Raw genomic sequence first — 21,663 nt, forward strand, 5'->3', positions numbered from 1 at the left:
TGTTGAAACTTTTTAACGGATCTCTGGTTTTACGGCTGTCAAATAAATGTGCATCACCTACTTATAGATAATAGTTTTTTTTCTCAAATTTTAAATATTGCCTAAAATCGTAATTCCGAGAAAAAGATAAAAAAATCTAGGTAGCAACTATGTATTCTGAATTATCAAACCTCAAATTTTATTTAGAAACAAAAAAAATATCAGGAGTAACCTATCAAACATTTCGTGATTATATTTTACGATATCAACAATGTGGAACAATTTTTTTTAATTACGTATGAAGCCTATCTAATCCTTATAAAATGTTGGTAAAAATATGACTTAATACCGAACAAAACGACAGTATATTATAACTTGTGTTTGTGTAATCTAATTATTATCTACATTCATATATTTCTCATGCATGTTTGTTGATTATTCTGACTTTTGGCATGTCATTATCAAGTATTTGATGGATTTGGTAATGCCACGTCAACCAGCATTTGAATTATAAATCTATTTAGCCATCTTTTCGCTCTACATGTCTAATGCTAATCTTAGCCTTACGTGATGCACGAATTTTGATATATTTTTTCAAGAATTAACGGTACTAGTACCTTTTACATTACATACATACATAAGTATTTACAGTGGAGTATATACAGTAACAACTTTTTCAATGCTTACTTAGAAAGAACATAATTAAAATAAAATATTGATTCCTCACTAAAGTGTTTTACAAGTAATTGTTCATAAGCTGGAAATTTCAATAAAAATATGTCACCTAAATCCGAATGTTTATTACCCACCGCATGTAGACGATTCAGTGTGCATATGCACATGTGCATCTATTGTACACAGTTTTACCACACATTCGCCTGAGAGATCAAATATCAACTCTATCAGACGCTCTCTTAGATCGACAAATTAGCGAACTGTTTCGCAAAGCAAACATTTGATCCATACATCGTCTTCATTCATGAAACTGCTCTGTAGTGTATATCCCACTCCTTGGTCACTTTTGTTCTACTTCTCTTAATCAGTATTTTCCTATACATTTCGCCAACAGTGCTTAATTTTCCTTGTACAGGCATAACAATAGCCCTCTTTCGATCTGGGGGAGCATATTCCTCCTCTAAACATCGATTAAAAAGCTTTTGTAGTCATACAAAAATTATTTCACCACCCCCCCCTTATAAACTCTGCAACAACATGGTCAAAACCTTGCGCTTCTCCATTCTTCATATATTTGGCAGCACTTCTTTAGTAAAACACATTATTTATAAATGGTATAATTTATTTCTATAATAATTTGTACAGGCCACACTATAAAGATACACATTTTCAAAAAAATATGAATTTATCAAATGCCATGAGAATAATAAATTAAATCATGGAAAAAAAAGATACATTTAAACTGCCTTCACTTTGTAAATTATTGAATGTACAGCAAACATAATAATGTTAATGTTCATATTACAACAGAAATGGAGAGATTTTGATAAGATTATGGAAATCTAGGCATTTAAAAGTTAAAACAATCAGAGCTGGGCCCCGATTACAATGGGAAGTTAACAGAGTTATCTTCGACTGTCTATAAAGAAAAACTGATAGTTGTGTACGAAAATGAGTATACATATTTGCATGAACATTTAGAGTATCTTCGTCGGTAACCTATAATTGAACATGTTTAGAAGAAAAAATTGTATGCATATTCTGCTTTTCATACAGAAAACTCAATTTTACTTTGTAGATAAAATTGAAGATAAATATCAACTTCCCATTGTAGTCGGGGCCTTGGACCTTACAAAGGCTCAGTTGGCAGAGAGAACAAGGCACTTGCTTACAAGAGAGGGGAGAATATTGTGCTCGTATTAATTTACGAATGTGTATATTTCCCATCCCTTTTCAGTAAGTGACGGGGCACTAGATCCTGTTAGATCCGGCGCTGAGAACATCTGTCCGAAAAGCAGATTCATGAATTTGCCACTGGACTAATGATGCACAACAACAAACCATCACGCCGTTTCTCTGTAGGGGTTGGCAAAGGTTTAGCAATTGACTCGTTCACTGCTGACATTGCGCGAGGCGCGTTGACTGTTACATGCCTGTGCCTAGCGCGTTGTGTGCCTCATGCTATTTGCATTTATCTCAAATTGATGTGCCCTGTTATTTTGTGTCATTTCTAGACTCAGCAAGGCTACATTCGGTCATAAAAGGTTAGCTTATGTTTGTCCGATGCTAGATAAGTTATTTTATAAACTATTGAATTTAAATAAGTCGAAATTCTCAGCATGGCATAAATATTTAAGAATTTTATTTGGTAATGAATGTGCTAAAGGGTTAACCACTCTTCTATCATCCATTCATTCCACGTATCTTAGTATTCTGAATTTAAACTAGAATTGTTGTTGGTACATCATCATCATATCCTTATCTGAATAAAGTGGTGCATAGAATTGTTACTGTAAGTGCAGCAAATCTTAATATTTTTTTTTGCAAAAAAGGTAAGATGATTAGTCTTGCTCTTCAGGTGCCCGTCCAGGAACTAATGTAGTGCAGAATCACCTTTAGAATCAATCAAGTCCACTCTACCAGGAATCGAACCAATGACCTCAAGCATGGTAGGCAAACGAGGCGGATTTATCTGTACTCAATTTCCTTTTCCAGGATTTTCACTGAGAGTAGCACTCGAGTCGAAAGCACTCGTCCAGTGTTCTGGTTCTATTTCACACTCAGAACTTTATTCTTCGTTGCCCCTGACACCTGGCTTGAACACGTGGTGTGGATGCTTTAGGAGAGCCTTAACCCCCCTGGAAGGCCGTCGATGACGATTTTTCGGCTTTTTCGGAATGTAATATTGATGTGGGAACAATGGGGTCTCTTAGAAGCATCTGGTGATGTCCACATTTTCCACTTCGGAGCAGATGCGGAAAAAGAAGTAGTGTTGTAGTTGGCGTGTTCTGCTACCATGCTTGAAGTCCTGAGTTCAATTCCAGGCAGGGTGAATAAAGCGTACTAAATTCGGTCAACGCCCATTTGCTGTAGCAGGCCCTATGCCATGGAAAGCTCTTCCAGCAAAGGTGCGAAACTGTGAGAGTGAAATGATATTTTGAAAGAAATTTAAAACCCACCTTGGCCTGTATTACAATGACAACAGTTATCTACAAAGTAAAATTAAGTTTACTGAATGAAAAATAGAATATGTATATTTTTTTTTATAAACATGCTTAATTTACGGGTAACCGACGAAGATAAATATTTTTTTATACAATTATACACATTTTGGTACGTAAATTTCAATTTTACTTTGTAGACAGTTAAAGATAACTTCCTATTGTAATCGGGACCCTGTTCTCTAAATCAATTTAACTAATTAAGAGAACAGGTTGTGGTCCCGTGGCTAGTGTCTCGGGCTCACGGATCAAAGGTCCGTGGTTCGAATCCCACTCTACCTCAACTTGATTCCCATTTTCTAATAGTGAGTTATTTACAACTCGCTGAAAGTAGGTTTGAGGTCTTGGATTAGCATGGAAGGAGCAGAGAGATTCTTAAAAAAAAAAAATTAAAAATTCATACTGCAAATAAATCATATTTTTGTAATTTCAGCATATGTTAATTTGGTTTTTCTTTTATTTTTCTTTTCTTTTCTATTCATGGTCATGTCATACCATATATATGTGCCATAAACTTTTTAATAAAAGGAATGGCCCACGCTCAGACGCTGTAGTCTTTGTGGTCATTTTTTCCAATACATGTCATAGCTTAATTTTAAGATGTATTTTTCTAAAGTGTATTTTTGTAATTATATTTATATGTAAATAATATATGTATGGAAAAATAAACAAATAAAAAAAAATATATAAAAAAAATGGCCCTCAAAATGAAATATTTTGGTAAATTATAAGAATGCAAAAAAAACCCAAAGCGTGTGAAGACAAAATAAATTGTTTTACTTAAACTATAAATTTTAAGTTAAAATTAAATTGATATGCATAGAATCACTTTGTAAAACGCCCTTGAGGTATTATATTATAAAAATTACTCTATATAACTTATCCACAGTATTTTTTTTTATTTGAATTTGGTTCGCTGCAATATTTCATTGTTTCTGGACTGTCACCTGAAGCAAAAGATCACCACGCTGAATTGGAGCATCAAAGCAGTGGCGCTTTGGGGCAAGGACAAAGATTGACTAATGATTTGGACGATTGATATATCCACTCTTGTTTTGGTTTATTACTCAATAAAGCCCTTCATCCAGGTAAGAATTAAATTCATCGTTCTCGACATCAGGAGGGGCAGTTTCGATGCTGACTTGTTCTGTTTTGATAGCCGAGGATCTGGCCTTTGTGTCGAAGAAACTGAAGAGCTGGTTAAGGTTTATAACGGAGTACGAGGATTGAGAGAGGGCGTCTTCAACGGCTTCTTTCAAACAGTGGAATGCAGAAGTGATTTGTGATGATACTTTTGATTCTGAAATCATAATAGTACATATAAATATTTTTTTTTAAACTGACAAAAATGTTGGCGACAGGTCATTTTATCAACTTGAATAAAGTTTTGTATAACTAGTTAACTGTGTAGTTTAAGTTATATAAATAACTAATTTGACTAGTTGATATAACTAGTTTCAATAGTTATTTAAATTATTAAATTTATAATGGATAACTTATATAGCGCCATTTTCCTAATATAATAGCTCAAGGGCGCTTTGAAAAGTGATTATATAAATCATCATCATCCTCATTCCCTTTCCGCACCTAATGGTGCACAGGGCACTGCATTGGTTCACCAATTGCAGCGTATCTTGATCATTTTTGTTACATGAAGGTAAGGTGATCAGTCTTGTGCTTCAGGTTCCAGCCTAGGGACTGTGAAATATTCTAGTGTAAAAACACCCTTTTAAATAATATTTCATATCAACTATGTCGGGGATCGAACCTGAGAACTCTTGCATGGTAGGCAAATAAATAAATTTAATTTTAACTTTTTGAATTTGTAATTCAAGCAAAAATAAATACTTTGTTATCACATGCTATGGATTTATTCAATGATTTAGATTCTTGCAGAAATAACTGCATAATTTGACTAGTTAAATTTATATAACTACATTCCTAGTTTTCTAATATTTAACTAGTTTCCCAGTTAAAGTTATCTAAATAACTTCAGTATTACTATATTTTTACAATATTTGAGTTTGTCCAAATGTTTGTAGATAAAAGACTGGATTTCACCCCCTCTGGAGTCATTAAGATTAACAAATTACAACAGGGATGGAGAATACCTTAAATAAGGAAATATGGAAGTCTAGGCATTCACAGGGGTTATGACCTGTCATTAGCTGGTTTAAGTGGCCACCTTACACACTGCAACATTCACCATTTTGCCCGTGTTTGAACATCCATATTTCTTCAATTCTTCCATTTGTTGATTTTAGTGAAGTTAAAGAGCTAAAACCTTTATTGTTGTGAAGAGATTCATCTGACTGAATTATTTCACATACTAAGAAACGCCTGAAAACAATTTTTCAATTTTCATTTGGACAAACTTAAATATTGTAATGAAACCGACTGGTCAAGTTTAAAAATTGAAAAATTGTTTTCAGGCGTTGCTTAATATGTGAAATAATTCAGTCAGATGAATCTCTTTACAACAATAAAAGTTTCAGGTCTTTAATATCACTAAAATCAACAAATGGAAGAATTGAAGAAATATGGATGTTCAAACGTATGCCACTTAAACCAGCCAATGTTCTCCCTAACATTTGGACCAACTCAAAATATAATAATTCTTCATCTCTGTTGTAAGTTGTTCATAATTTGACTAATTTAAGTTAAAAAAAGAACTAATTTGACTAGTTTAAGTTACAAAAAGAACTAATTTTACCAGTAAAAAAACTTCCGGAAAATGTGACTTTTTCTAGATATTTCGCTTTGTGAAAATGGTACTCAATTTTTCTCTGGTTTAAAGCCAGAAAATTCTCATGTTTTGTAAAGCAAATAAATTAAATTTATTAAAAATGTAGTAAATCCATTGGAAACACTTAACAATGTTTGTCTTTACTTACTTTGTGTGTTTTGTTTATTGAGATCAAACAAGTAATGGAAAAAGCTTATTTGGTAGTAAAGGTCCTTTTCTGTATATTCCCGGAACATAACTCCTTTCTCGCAAAGGTTGCACAGTGGATAACCTCCAGCGAAACACTGCGGCAATCTAGCCGTCCGATTGGTGCAAGCTGGATCCTCACAAATCAACCAATTCTCATAATACTTGGCGTTATAACTCCGAATCTGCTTCGTCAACTGATTCAAAATGGTCGGGAGATAATCTACAGGGCGTAGGTTGCATTTCTCATTGCAACAATGATCCAAAAACGTAATGAAATCTTTATCTGTCTGTCTGAACGCCTCCCGAACTTTATTTTCACTTTTGCAACTGTCACTTATGCATTTGAATTTAAAATCGACGCACTGTCTGTATTTTTCTTTTTCGTTTTCAATTTGGTACGTGTCATCTTCGGTTGTTTCGCGTTTTATTGATTGTTTGTAAGCGCTTGGGTCTAACCCTAAACAGTCTGCGATTCGTGATGCATCCATACCTTCGATCGGATCGCAGATTCGAGAAATGACTGGATGCAGTTGATGCGCCAAGTAATAATTCACGTCAACTTTAAGATTCTCTGTATTTTTCAATTCTTCTATATGATACGCACGTTGCATCGCCGGATTCGTCGTACCATCTTCGCAAATAAGATACGGAACTATGTCGCCCTTCTTGAACTTCCTGCCACTTTTGCTGTTTAATCTCAAAGCAACTTGCACATGCGGCTGGCCATTTTTGTCAGCGTACTCGTTTGGGTTTTTTGTCAACTGTTTCGTTATCGTTAGCATGGAGAGTGGCATTTTATTATCTTTTAAATCATCATTAAGTTTAGCCAGATGTGTTTGAATGCTATCGATTCTATCGTCTGGAAGTTGTTCGGAGAGGATCTGATTCAGGATGAATTTTCCGGCTTCTGCAGCCAATTGGGACCAATCTCTTCGAACAATATCGAGGCCTTTGAGTTCCTGCGTCATTGAAAACTCTCCGTTTTTGTTTTTACTTATCAAAACGGCGGCGTACTTTTTCTTTTTTAACAGCAGCAAATATCTGAAAACGCCGTCAATATCGAGTTCAACTTGTCTATATTTCTTGTTGATTTCTTTCTTTATCTCATTTCCTATTTTGAACACTTGATCGTAATCTAAACAGTTTGTGTTGATCATAATACTGTCTGTATCACCGTAAATAACGTCATAATTCAATCTTTGAACTAGTTCTTTGGTATTTATGAGAATCTCTCTCCCTTTTAATGTGACGAGTGCGGCGAGCGGTTTTGCATAAAATCTAGAGTACGTAAAACCCAAACAACCATACATAGAATTAGCCGTGAGTTTAAGAGCCAGCTGTCTTATATTATACTGCATACTTAGTTCTGGAGTTAGATCCGGAGCTTTCATCAATTTCTTCACCTCTCTTCTGCTCTCAACCAACTTTCTTATCTGTGTCGGGAGTATACCTGGATCAACATTGGACTCGGGTAGAATCAAATCGTTGATATCTTCATCAGAAGAATTAGTAGAATTGCGTTTGATCGTTGTGAAACAGATATTATATTCCTGAATGATACTCGGGTACAAAGAATTAAAGTCCATTAGTAAAATAAGACTGTCGTAGAATCCCTTTTTAGGGTCTAGAACCAAACCTCCGGAGTAAGCGGGCTTTTTCCTGGTTTGTGCTTGTTTCTTCGAGAGATTTTTAGTAGTTTCTTCTGCATCATTACCTTCCTCTTCTTTGACTTCTTTGATCCCTTTTTTTCCCATCACCTTATCGGGGACAATGTAATCTTTCTCGTTGAAAGCGTGAAGCAGAAGAAATTCATTTCGTTCAGATCTTCCGCCCATGAGCGTCCTAGACATCACATTGCCAGCAATTTGAGTGATTTGCAAAGCTAGTGGTAAGACATTCAATTCGCACATCATTTTTAAAACGTACGAAGTATCTTGCATTGTTAGAGAGACTAATTCCAAAAGATCTCTACTTGTTTCGTAATATTTGTAGATATCATCGGGAATAACTTCATTTCTAGATCCTTCCGGCAGCTTAAGAACATTAGTGCATAGTGTTTCTAAATCGAAGCTTCGCGATCTTATCAGCTCCATTGCTGAAATTTTAATATCACATACAAGTCTGCCTAAAAATGCATCTTTAGCCGCGAATTTTCTCAATGGCACGACGGTTCTCTTCAGTCTTCCGAGCCTCGACCAGTTAGGGATATTTTTGTCGAGAATATTGCCGATCAGGAGGTCCTGTTGGAATCCTTGCAGATCATGCCCGACTACTAAATCCGGATCTATCTTCCAGAACTGGACGAGGAAGTAGTTTAACAATTCGCGCTCTGATTCGCATTTGGTTAATTTTGTTCCTTTGTACTGCGCCATCGCTTGCTTCAAATCCATCGGCCATATTTCATTTGTCGAGCGAGTGAACACTAAAAAAAATATACAAATGAATATCTTATGAATTAAATGACCAGAAAGGAAAAAAATATACAGATTTAATAAACATATCGTCGTGATCGTAGAACAACAACGGATGTGCAAAAAATGCGACATTGACTTTCTTTTTTATTCGATCTAGAAAAGGGTGTAAAAAGAAACTTTTTCGCCTTTGAACCAAAAATTTAACGTAAACCCAGTAATTACAGTGCACGTATAATAAAAGACGCAATTGAAATACACAAACACCCAAATAACATAAGCAAAGATGACAGACTCAAATTAAACTCAACATGGTTGACAGTACCACATACTACAAAAACGAATAGAAATGTGCCTACTGCCGACTGCGCCACAGTACAAATTACTAGTACTTAAACACATACTATTTACTACAACACACAGTTTACACTGAAGATGGCTCCTGCAATGGTAGCCGAAACATAACAGTGATTGTTAAAACCTTCGCACCTATTAGGAAAGACTTTATATTTCATGTTTGAAACTAATATATGTAAATAACTAACCCAAGTATCAAATTATATACTTTTATACTTATCAAGTTCTACGATCATGACGATTTGTCCTTGTCTTTTTTAACTCTTAACCCTTGGGAAGCGGCTGTAACATATGTTGCTATCCTACGTTCCATACTAGATTTCCTTCCGTTCAACGCGAACGTAAACAATGTTGTTATGCTGGCGTTCGGCGGTCGATAAAATCTTTAGCTTGATCCCTATGACGTTCCCACTCAGATAAGTGTATAGGATATTTCATGCTACTAATGCCATCTACGGTTTACCAACGAAAATTATATGTTTGTTTACTAAAAATCCAGATCTAAGAGATCACTTATTCGGGTCGCGAACCTAAGAAAACAGCTAATTAGTTTGAAATTCTGGCGGGTACAATTCGACCAATAGTGTCTCGCCGGGCTCTTCCCAGTAACTACGTCAGTGTAGCATAGTGCGCGGATAGAATATGCACAGCGGCGAATATTTTGATTTGCAATCTGTATACTTTCGAATTTGTGTAGGTCCCTAATTAAATTTAGTTAAATAAGTGACATTACAAATAATTTTATCATACTATTGTGTAGTGGTGGGTGTTTTTTGAAACAAACATTTCTTCATAATAATAAAAATACGTGTGTACTTTTATTCCATTTTTATTTATAATTTTTACCAGTGACCGGGTTTTGTCGTGACCGACATCGTCAAACTGATGGGAAACTATTTTTTTTTCTATGTTATATGCAAGTGCAAGCAGGAAAATTTGTGTTCGAAAAACTTTTGTTGGTGAACCGTTTTAAAAATTACGTTTTTATTAGTAAACAAAAAACGAAGTTTTAATAATTGTTAAATACATTTAGAGTATCGAAATTACGAACGATTGGTTAATTTAAAATTATATTTTTTCAATATTGTATTTATAATGACGTCACAAAATTTGGTTGACGAAGAAATTGCCGAAATAATTGGAGAATTGGACTCCGATTACGAAATATTTTCTGAGGATGACACAGAGGTAGGTGATGTTGATTCCGATATGGAAACAGAATCTGTTGAGGACCGTGTCGAAGAGAGGGGACAGTTAAATTCATGGAAATCTGGACCTTATATTCCCATAATACATGAATTTGATGATTTCCAATCGGGTATTACTGTCAACAGCCTCTCCAGTAATTCAATTGAATGTGATTTTTTTGAACATTTTTTAAACATTCAGATAATGAGCACTATAGTTTCAGAAATCAATAAATTTTATGTATATACATATACAAGGAAAGAACAAGGGCCAAGTTCTCGCACACACAAATGGAAAGATATCACTGTTCCCGAATTATATCGTTTTTACGCACTGTCTATGGTGATGGCGAAATGTAAGCATTTATCTATTAAACAATACTGGCGTACCGATGACTTGTATTTTTATCCAATTTTCGGAAAAACAATGCCAAGGGATCGGTATCAGTTAATTTTACAAATGTTGCATTTCTCTGATCCAAATAGTCCCCCGTCTTCCGACAGATTAAACAAACTTAGGATATTAATAGATCATACGAGAAAAATGTTCAAAGAGACAATGGTTCCACACGAAAATTTATGCATAGATGAAAGCATGATAGCATTCAAAGGAAGATTATTGTTTAAGCAATATATTCCGTCAAAACGACACCGGTTTGGAATTAAATTATTTGTGTTGTGCGATGTGACAACCGGATATATTTTAGATTTTATCATCTACTGTGGAGTAGGAACGGACATAGTAGATGATCAAAATTTTGGAGTATCCGGAGCTGTAGTCACAACACTTTTAAAAGATTATATTGGAAAAGGGCACAATTTATGGTGTGATAATTGGTATTCAAGTCCGGTATTATTTAAATATCTTCATGCAAATAAAACTAATGCGTGTGGGACCGTAAGAAAAAATCGAAAAGGCTTACCACAATTTAGAAAATTGAAAAAAGGGGAAGTAGAAGCTAAAAATGATACTCCATTATTAGCCCTAAAATGGTGTGATAAGAGAGAGGTCCATATGTTGACAACAATGCACGATGACTCCATGGAGCCAACTGGAAAACTACATTATCGCACAGATGAGCCCATAATTAAACCGAAATGCATAATTAATTATAATAAATGTATGGGAACAGTGGATAAAGCTGATATGATGCTTAGTAACGTAACATGCATGAGGAAATCTTTAAAATGGTACAAAAAGGTATCATTTCATTTTATAGATTTGTATTTATTAAATTCTTTTTATTTATTTAAATCAGTAACCGGCAAAACAATATCATTTCCAGATTTTCAAGAAAATGTTACAACGCAACTATTAGCGAAATATAAAATACCAATTATAAGGACACCACATCCCACAGTTTCGACAAGCCGGACTCCACACAGAATTTTTCCAAGGGATATAATGGATCACATTCCCGAGTTGATTCCGCCGAACCCTAAAAAAAAAACGCCGCGAAGACATTGTCATGTTTGTGCGAACACAAAATTAAAACCAAAAAAAACAAAATTAACTCGATACTTTTGCTCTCCATGTAATGTAGGATTATGTCTTAAACCCTGTTACAAAATATACCACACGTGTGCGAAATTTTAATTCCGTTCCATCAATAAACATCAATTTCACCCCATAAAATGTTATTATTAAGTGTTAAAGAACATGTCAAGTGTCGAAAACCATAAAATAATCAGTAAAACCGTTTTAATAAAAGCTTTCCAAGTGTCCTAGTACAAACGAAAAATACGTTTTGTTAAGTGGCGCAGTGTTCCAATATCACTGCTGTCCGGTATCATATGACATTCAAGATGGCGGTACAGTTTCAAGTGGTAAGTGATTTACTATGAATATTTTTTGTTCGCGTTATCTTCCTTAATTATGGGACTGTAATGTTTATTTTAGTTCTCCAAAATGTTCTTTAAACAGTTTAGGTCTTCTCAAGTTTGGTAATTAATTTATAAGTGCCTTATTCATAACATAATCATGAAGATAAATATTCAATCAAAAGTGGCCGCGTGAATGGTTTGGTGAGAGATTACAAGACCGTCGCCCCACAAAGGTTAAAGACTGTGCCGAAAAAATCCCCCTGGAAATGGTGCTGTAATGTCATGTCAGATTAAGCAAAAGATGTGATATTTTGAAATTAGGCTAAGGTCCAGTCATTGACTTCTAGGTTAAGAAAGCTGTGTCATATTTTCTGCTCTCTTGGAGACATTCTGCATATTGGCACTCTCAGAACTGTGTACTCTGTTAAATAAAATAAATAAATATAGGTACACGACAGTCCCATTTAACCTAATTTGATGGGACCGATGAGGTTTTGATTAAACTAAAATTCGGTTAAACCGGAAAATATGAAAATGTACCTATTCAAGATCAAATATAAAAGAAAGTCAAAGTTGCATTTTTCACACAACTGTCGTTGTTCTACGATCAGGCGAAATGTGGGACAAAAATTACTATCTGCTGGACTTAAACACTACAATGACCTACCTGACTACTTAAAAATTAAATTGGAGACAAATTTGAAATCGAGACGAGACAGAACATGACTTGATCTAATAATATGTTTATATAATTTTAACGGGTTTTAAATTTTTTAAATATGTAAAAAATATCTTACCACAAAAATGGTTATGAAATGCTGGATTTGGTGCGGGTTTGTGTATTTCGAAGCCATTATTTACCAAACAGCTCAACATGGCTATTTTGTTCAGTCGAGTTTTGGGATCCATGACAATCCTCGTGTTGATCTGAATGAAAACAGATGAAAATTAACTAATGTTAGCAAACACCACCATGTCCAAACATGCAGTAAAAATTAGGTTAATAATATTTGGTGATATGTTGGAGAATTGGTTGTATAAGGGGAGGGGGTGGTGGTGACGGCAGAGGATTGGGAAGGGGAGGGGGCAGGAGGTTGAAAATTACCCGATTGGTTAGTTTTTAAAATAAAAAGTGGGCTATATTGAAAAGATACTTGATTATTGAACTTTAAAAAAACTCACAGTAGCAATCACCAAAGGCGGAGGTGGTAGATTTTCGCTCCGGAGAACCGTAATGTCATCGGGCTTGAGGCAGTTGGCTTCCATTTTGCACCAGGACAACTTGTTGGAAACATTCTCCGGATTCCGTATTTCCAGCCAGCACGGTCCCTTGATCTTTTGTTCCAGAAGGAAAGTCTCGAGGGAAGATGTGCTCAATCCAAATACATGGGAGAACGTGAGGTATGGTTTGTCCGTTGGGGGAATAGGATAAGTTGCCTGAAATAAAAATTAAATTGGTCTATTATTATAATTATTCTGTGTCTGGGCGAATAACGAATGCAGTTGTGTGAGAAACAGAACCAGAATCCTAGGGAAGAATTCAACTCGATGGATAACAATGACATACGATTAAGAAGTGGGCTTATTCATTGCATGCTCGAGGTCCTGGGTTTGATTCCTGGCAATACTGACATGAAAGAAAGCATTCTTATGATTTACTCAAACGTTTTCAATTTTGACATAAATTAATAGGTGAAATAATTAATAAATAAAACAATATGACATGGAATAGATTGAGAATATGTACTAACCGCATATTTAACTTCGAGGTAATCTGACTGGGCAGGAACATTAGGTAAATCAAACGCATAGTTCTTTACCACTTTTCTAGATTTGAATTCTTTAATCCCGAGTTTACTCGACACCTTGGCGTTGAACTCTTCATACACATCCATTATGGATACTGGATTATCTCCATCTTCCTCTAGCGTTATTGGATCCAGTTTCTAGAATAATATGGAAACTTTAGTAAGAAAAAAATTGTGTACATTCTTTGAACAAAAAATATGATTGATGATTGATACTAGATGCGGCAAAAAGCACCCAACGTGTGTTCCATTCGATATGGGTTCTGGAGCTTATCTTGTATTTTCACTGAAAGGAACGAGCCGTGGTGCTCCCACCTGCGCGCGGCTTACGACATTGTAGAAACCATCAACAAGTTTAAAAAAAAGTTAAGTAGAACAGTATAAACCACTGAGTAATATAATGTACTTTTTTGTTTTTTGGACAACAGGCCAGGAGGCCCACTTACGGTGGTGAGTTGCATCACAGAACACCCAGGCTTGAGAGAAAATCACATTTAATTTTTGTGCTCTCACCGGGAATTGAACCCGGAACCTTTCGTGTGTGTGTGAAGCGACTTGGCCACGGAGGCACGGAGGAAGTTGAGTTTTGAGACCCTGGAACACTCCATACAGCCCTGATTTCACTGCCTCAGACTCATTGGACCACTCAAAGCTTTGAGAGGTGTTATTTTAAAACAGGAGTCCGATGTATCCACAAATAAAAAAATAAATCTATACACTTGTAAAATAATATATTGTTACATTAATCACAAAATTTAACATAAATAACAACAATAACAAACCATCACGCCGTTTCCCCATAGGGGTAGGCAGAGAGGATAGAACGCCATAACACTCTATCTTGGCATACAGACCTCGCTTCCTCTACATTCATACATCTTCTCATGCACGCACGCCGATTATTCCTACTTTTGACATGTCCATCTTCAAGTATTTGATAGACTTGATCGTGCCATGTCTTTCTCGGTCTTTCTCGTTTTCTGCATCCATTAACATTTGCATCGTAGATCCTTTTAGCCATTCTTTCGCTGTCCATTCGCTCTACATGTCCAAACCAACGCAGCACCCTTTTCTTGATTCTGTCAATAATGCACGTCTCAGCCTTACACACTTCACGGATCTCGACATTTGTGCACCTATCATACATTGTTTTACCACACATTCGCCTGAGGGATCGCATTTCGACAGCATTCAACCTACTTTCATCATTATTTTTCCAATTCTATACTTCGCTCCCATACATTAGAGTTGGAACTAGAACTCCGTTGTGAACTGCTAGTTTAACCTCCTGCGATAAACATTTGTCTGCCAAAGTAGATTTTAGTGCACCGTTCACCCTGTTCCCGGCACTCACCCTCCTTTCAATATCTTTCTCGGCCTTTCCGTCCCTAGTAAACATACTTCCCAGGTACACAAATTCTTCTACCTGATTCAGAATATCTCCGCTCACGCTGATCTCACATTTAGTTATATTTTCGTCCCTTTCAAAAACCATCACTTTCGATTTATCAACATTCATAAGCAAATCGCTTTTCTTGCATACATTGTAGACTTTTGTTACCAAGAATTGAAGGTCTTCTTTGTTGCTGGCAAGAAGCACGGCATCATCCGCATACAGAAGACAGTTAAAAGTTATACCACCCATTTTATATTAGTTATATTAAGACTTACATATTCTCTGGGCAGTAAATACAATCTTCTATCAATATTTCGAACCGTCACACAGCAAGAAACACATCCAGCACTGGGGTTACAAGGATCCACGTAGACTTTACCAAAGAGGAATACAACTCCTGGTTTCATATATCGATCCTCCCACGCATCCCACCAGTAAAATCGCAAAACCTTATCATTATCCTTATTCGAGACAACTGGCAAATTGGTGCACTCGTAATTAGAGGAACTTGCCACAGCAGTATCCATATCAGAGCCTGACCATCCATTAACAACCGATTTGACTTTAACATGATCGATTTTACAATCTGCCACATCTTTTTCTTTGGCGTCAAAAATATCCAAATTAGATTCGATGAAGTCGTCGGCGTTTAATCCCTCGACGTCTTTAATTGCTGAATTTCCGTCGGAGAGGCGTTCTGATTTTGGCGGCTTCTCAGGTACTGTGTCGTCGAAGTCAATGTCGTCAAAATGGAGGTCCTGGGTGTTGAATTCTTCAATTTGTTGCGTAGCTGTCTCGGGTTCGATTTTGATTTTGAAGGATTCAGGTTCCGCATTCTTTTTCTTTTTGGGTTTTTTGGGAGAAGGGACGTCAAATATTTCAAGATCGTTGTTTGCCTACAAACAATAAAAAAGGTTCCTACTTTAGTTCTTTTTTGAAATAACATTTTCTATTTGGGTATTTTAAACATTTACAGTAAAACTCCAATTATCTGGATTAATGAGTGCCAGATGTTATTCGGATATGCAGAAAACCGGATTGACCATTAAATTAAGGAAATTTTCTGAAAGAAACCGTAAAAATGACTAAAAGATCACATTTTTATTACTTTTGAAATCATCATTCCATGTCCGCAAGTTGGAGCATATGGTGTCCACGAAGATCCTCCAAGCATCTCTACCGGCTGCCAGTTCCTGTGCATCGTCCCAAGTCAGGTTCGTGTCCCTTAGTTCTGACATGAACTGCCAAGGAACAGTCAGCAGTGGACGTCCAGGACGTCGAGAACTTTAGAATCGGGCTGTGGTTCTGTGGCTAGTGTCTCGGACTCACGGACCAAAGGTCCGTGGTTCGAATCCTACTCTACCCCAACTTGATTCCCATTTTCTGATAGTGAGTTATTTACAACTCATTGAAAATGGCCCTCAAAATTAAATATTTGGGTAAATCATAAGAACGCAAATATTACTTGAAAAAAAAAAAAAAACTTGAAATCATTTTTGAGAAGGGAATATGGAAGTCTAGACATTTACAGGGCTTATGGCTTGTGCCTACTTTGTGTACACCACAGTTTGTTAAGTGGCCACTTAAACCAGCCAATGATAGATCATTTTATTTTTGCTCCTTTCTTTGTGTAAAATGCATTTCTGTCTTCATATTTAAAGATGCACTTCTGTTCTTTCCACTTTTATACTAATGTAAAGATGATATTTTTGATATTTTTATTTTTCTTATAAAAATCATTTACATATTTTTGCTACTTCTTTGTAAAATACATGTCTGTCTTTATTTGTATATATGTATGTAAAACATGTAAAAGCCCAAAAGGCGTTTAAATAAATAATAAATATAAGCCTACTTAAGCATGTCCAACAAAGTCAATTGCTTTGACGAAAAAACCTCGTTTACAAGCAGCGAGCATATCTCCTTTATTTTCATTTCCTAATAAGGATCCGGATATTTAGCAATCCAGATGACTAGGTTCGGACCAATGGAGTTAATAAAATGTTTTATAAAAGCTCTAGAAAGTTAATTGAAGTTCCAGAACCAGATGGTTGAGATACCCTGCGTTTGGATAACAAAAACATAAGGGTATAATGTTAACCAAGGGATAGGGGCAAATTGATGATCATAACAAAGGGACGATGATGATGATTATGATTGTGTTATAGTCCTTAAAATATAGCTTGATTAAAATGACAGCTGCCAAACTAATGTGACTAGTGGTGGGAAAGTACTGATTACTGACCATGTACTGATCAAATTGATTTTATCAGTTTTTTCATCCAAACATGAAACTCTATTTCCGAATTGATATAAAAACGCAAGAACAAGCCTATTATAATGTATAACAATTATTCACCAAAAATAAGACATTTTATACTTCTTTTCATGAACAACATCAAATGAATTATTTTTTTATTCGATCGATTTGCATTGATTGATCAATTTGTATAATTTAACATATTACAACAGAGATGAAGAACATTTCAGAAAAGGTAATATAGAAGTCTAGGCATCTACAGGGCTTACGACCTGTCATTGGCTGGTTTAAGTGGCCACTTTACACACTGTGTAACATTCACCATTCTGCCCATATTTGAACATCTATATTCCTTCAATTCTTTCATCTGTTGATGTTTGTGAAGTTAAAGAGCTGAAACCTTTATTTATGCGGGTGAGATTCGTGTGATTGTTTTTTCAATTTATATACTTCTTCATGGACCAGGTGAATTTATTCAGGCGCTTTATTTCAGGCGCTGCCTAGTATGGTGAAATAATTCAATCACATGAATCTCACCCGCATAAATAAAGGTTTCAGCTCTTTAACTTCACAAACATCAACAGATGAAAGAATTGAAGGAATATAGATGTTCAAATATGGGCAGAATGGTGAATGTTACACAGTGTGTAAAGTGGCCACTTAAACCAGCCAATGACAGGTCGTAAGCCCTGTAGATGCCTAGACTTCTATATTACCTTTTATGAAATGTTCTTCATCTGTGTTGTAATATGTTAATGTTATCAGCTCCCCAGGGAGTTGAATCCAGGCCTTGTCTACAAAAATTTGGACAAACTCAAAATATTCGGTTTTTTTTGGATTTTTTCAGTATTAAAGCTGATTTTATATAATTGTGTGGATTTATATTTCGAGCATTGTATTAAAAAAATTAATTAACACGCCAGATACTAACGATTTTTTGTGTGTCAATATAAATCACTCCTTAGACCTAACTACAAAGTTATGTCGTCACTTTTGCTGACAACTGTCATTCTAATCAAGCTATATTTTAAGGACTATAATGATAAGTCATTATATATAATTAATTTTACTATACAAAATAGTACATATATTCTAAATACCTCAACTTTGATTTCCTTCACCGGTTCTGCTACTTTCTTGACGGAGAACGGATTAACTGGTTTAGAAGAGCTAGGCTTTGAAGCACTGAGGTTCTTGAAGTAGTCCTGAGCTTCCCTCTTACTATGCTGGACAAAGTTTGAGGATCTGAGAACATTCAAGTTTGACTTGGAAGCTGTCGATGTCTGAGGAGCGTCTGACTTCAATTCTGACATGATGTCGAGTAGAATGTCATCGTCTGACAATTTTACTTCCTGTAAAAAAAAAAACATTATTTTGAGTGTGTTCAAAGCGTAAGGCTAATATATAATATATATCTTGCTCAACGACTTGATTATATCTTATGGAGTGCATTTTTGGGGTCTCATCTGGGTAAAATTTATGATACTTAGGTGAGACTGTGAAGGGAGAATGTACCAAATAGCCTAATCCGTGAGGCAAAAGTGATTCTATAGATGTATAAATTTAATTGAAGCTTTTAAATCTATAATTTCATTAAAACAATTTATTTTGTTATTGACATGCTACAGATTTATTCAAATGATTTAGAGAACAAGTGGGTTTTAAGATTTTTCCGAAAAATCACTTCACTCTCACAGCCTCGCACCTCTGAGCGTTCACTGTATTTAGTGCACTATTTGCGTGGAGGTATAATAACCTTTTCTCTCGCCGTAGACGTAGCTGATCTAAGCGTAAGACGCCTATCAGCTAGTTCATCTGGAATGCATAGTTCCCTCAGATATTCGGGAGCTGAGTTGTGCAGTGATTTATACATAAGCCAACAGAGTTTGTATTCCACTCTCTATGGAAAACGTAGCCAGTGTTATTTCCGAAGTAGTGGATTGTGTGGAATGTGTTACAGGAAGGTATGGTGATCAGACTTACGCTTCAGGTGCCAATCCAGGGACAATGAAATATTGCAGTTCAAAACCACCTCATAAACATATTCTATATTTCTCCCAGAAATCGAACCCAGGACCAGGATAGGTGAACACGCTAACCAGTACCCTATGAGGTGGACTTTGCTCCACTCGATTTTCTTTTCCAGAATTTTTACCTGAGAGTAGCCATCGAATCAAAAACACTCGTCCGGGATTCTGGCCTATTTTACACACAGAACTGGATTCTTTATCTGCCCAGACAGATACACAGATTAATTAGATAAATGATTATTAATACCTCTTTTTTCTTGCCCGTCATATTGCTCAGCATGTTGCGTATATTTCCTTTGGAAGAAGATTCTCCATCAAGGGGCGCCACCCGAGTTTTGCGCTTCTTGGCACGCTCCTTCTCCTTGGAGCTCTTGCTGTGCGGGTCCTCATTTCCCTCATCATCGTCGAAGATCTCCCTCCCGTCCTCCACATACCCACAACCGTCTGGAGATAATTCATTAAAAATATATCATCCCCGTAATTTGAATCCAACTTTAGTAACTAAATGATAACTTTACAGGAGACAATAAAAACTTTATAAATCATTAATTTAGTATGAAACTTTAGCGGTTTTTAAAATATTTTGTTTGAAGGTATATCTTTATTTATTCATCATGTTACATACATTTTTTGTACACTTTGCCCAGCTAACAAGGGTACATACCCCCTTCCAAGCTAGGCAATTACATTTTAATACATAATAATAATTTACAAGTTAAAAGAAAGAACAGACAAATAAAATATTAACTTACTAGTATACACATATTGATACATACACATATATATATATACATATATGTATACATATACATATATATATATACATACACATATATATATATATAGATACACACTTACATACATACACATACATATACCCATGCGCATACATACATAAAAGATACAAAATTTAATGAATACATGCGAAATTTTATGATTGCCTTTTGTATTTTTTTCATTTTTCTTTATTTTCAACATCCAGTAAGAATCTGCAATCCGCGGCATGCATCAATCTCTCTGACTCCCTACGACAAATGTCATTAAAAACCGAGGTCAACACTTTCTTCAACTTGACAACACTCCCGCTTTTCCACAATTCTGACAAAAAATTGTGCACCTTCTAGCCAACATAATAGTGTATGCTTTTTAAGTGTTTAATCCAAACAAATGTAAACTACTGTACTGCTGCTACCTGACCAAGGATTACACATTTTTTTGAGACACGCGTTATTCAAAAAATGTGTTTTATGACTTTTCTGTCAACAATTTCTTGATTTTCAATGCATGCTATTTAGTATGGTAAAAGACATTCAATCATAATCTCAAACACAGATTTTTTTTACTTATGTTGTATTCAAATTAAGGCGACGATGTATAATAAATGTGGTTATATAATATTACAGTGATTTTGAAAAAAAAGTATTGGTTTAGTTTTGTTATTTCATTTATTGACCAAAGAGCCCCTCTCGCCTAAGTAGACATTTTTAAGAATGATAAATTATTAACAACATTTTAAATTAAAAATCATTCTTATACAAGTTTAGGGAGATAATAATAGCCCATTTTTATACTTGGAAATTTTCTGTTGAGTGAAAATTGGGATTATGCAATTTAAATTGAGTTTTATCAAGAAATATCTAATACGGTGGACGCCTACCATGCCTGAAAGTAAAATATTTGATAATGCAAACATGAAACACTGCGATTAAACATGTTTATCCACCTTTGGTGCATACTATTGCGCAAATCTAGAGTATTTCTAATCTAAGTCCTACCTTAGAAAAATTTAATAAATCTGAAATAAAATATAAGCGTTGATCGAACTCACCATCGTCGTCAATCCAATCATCATCTTGCCTTGCAAGAACACGATTAGAATATTCTTTTTCATCGACGGTATCATAAACATTCTCCAGGGAATCAATTTCATATTTTCGTTTTGATCCTTTCAATTGTTTCAGTTTTTCAAACGCAGCAAATCGCCCGTGTTTATCAATCTTCTGTCGTTTCGTTCTACCGGCTAGGTAAAAAGTAATGACATAATTGCACAATAGAAAATTTATAAAAGCACTGTTGACATTTAAATTTACTTTCAAAAACTAGAATCAATAAACAGCTAGTTGTATGCACACAATTTTATAAACCTAATCTTACCTGTAGGATCTTCCATTGCAAATAAAAATTCTAACGGATATTATATATGCAAATAAAACTAAAATACAAAAATCAAGAAAACAAGGCATATACACCTGGCATTTCACTTTGACAGATTAGAAACCGCGGGAAAGATTTATGTCTAT

The 21,663-nt window shown here is 35.3% G+C and overlaps 1 protein-coding gene across 2 annotated transcripts; it reads right to left on the reverse strand.

The window, feature by feature from the left end:
• Positions 1 to 4,046: 4,046 nt before the first annotated feature.
• PolA1 (DNA polymerase alpha catalytic subunit) lies at positions 4,047 to 21,663 on the reverse strand. 2 transcript variants are annotated; one of them, XM_088230527.1, is made up of 10 exons: positions 21,518 to 21,663; positions 21,192 to 21,383; positions 19,611 to 19,807; positions 18,434 to 18,685; positions 15,349 to 15,969; positions 13,621 to 13,815; positions 13,052 to 13,306; positions 12,667 to 12,796; positions 6,050 to 8,512; positions 4,047 to 4,455 (listed from the first exon to the last, which is right to left on the reverse strand). In XM_088230527.1, exons 1-10 carry the CDS (start codon positions 21,531 to 21,533, stop codon positions 4,223 to 4,225), a joined length of 4,554 nt encoding a protein of 1,517 aa, XP_088086653.1. In that variant the 5' UTR covers positions 21,534 to 21,663; the 3' UTR covers positions 4,047 to 4,222. The 2 variants fall into 2 exon arrangements, with proteins under 2 accessions (XP_088086653.1, XP_088086654.1); XM_088230528.1 differs by lacking the exon at positions 15,349 to 15,969 and having other exon boundaries at positions 21,518 to 21,647.

Source organism: Micrasema longulum, unplaced genomic scaffold (genome assembly GCF_059751315.1).
Source record: "Micrasema longulum isolate JH-2025_06_02 unplaced genomic scaffold, ASM5975131v1 h1tg000777l, whole genome shotgun sequence".
In the NCBI taxonomy this organism is placed as follows: Eukaryota; Metazoa; Arthropoda; class Insecta; order Trichoptera; family Brachycentridae; genus Micrasema; species Micrasema longulum.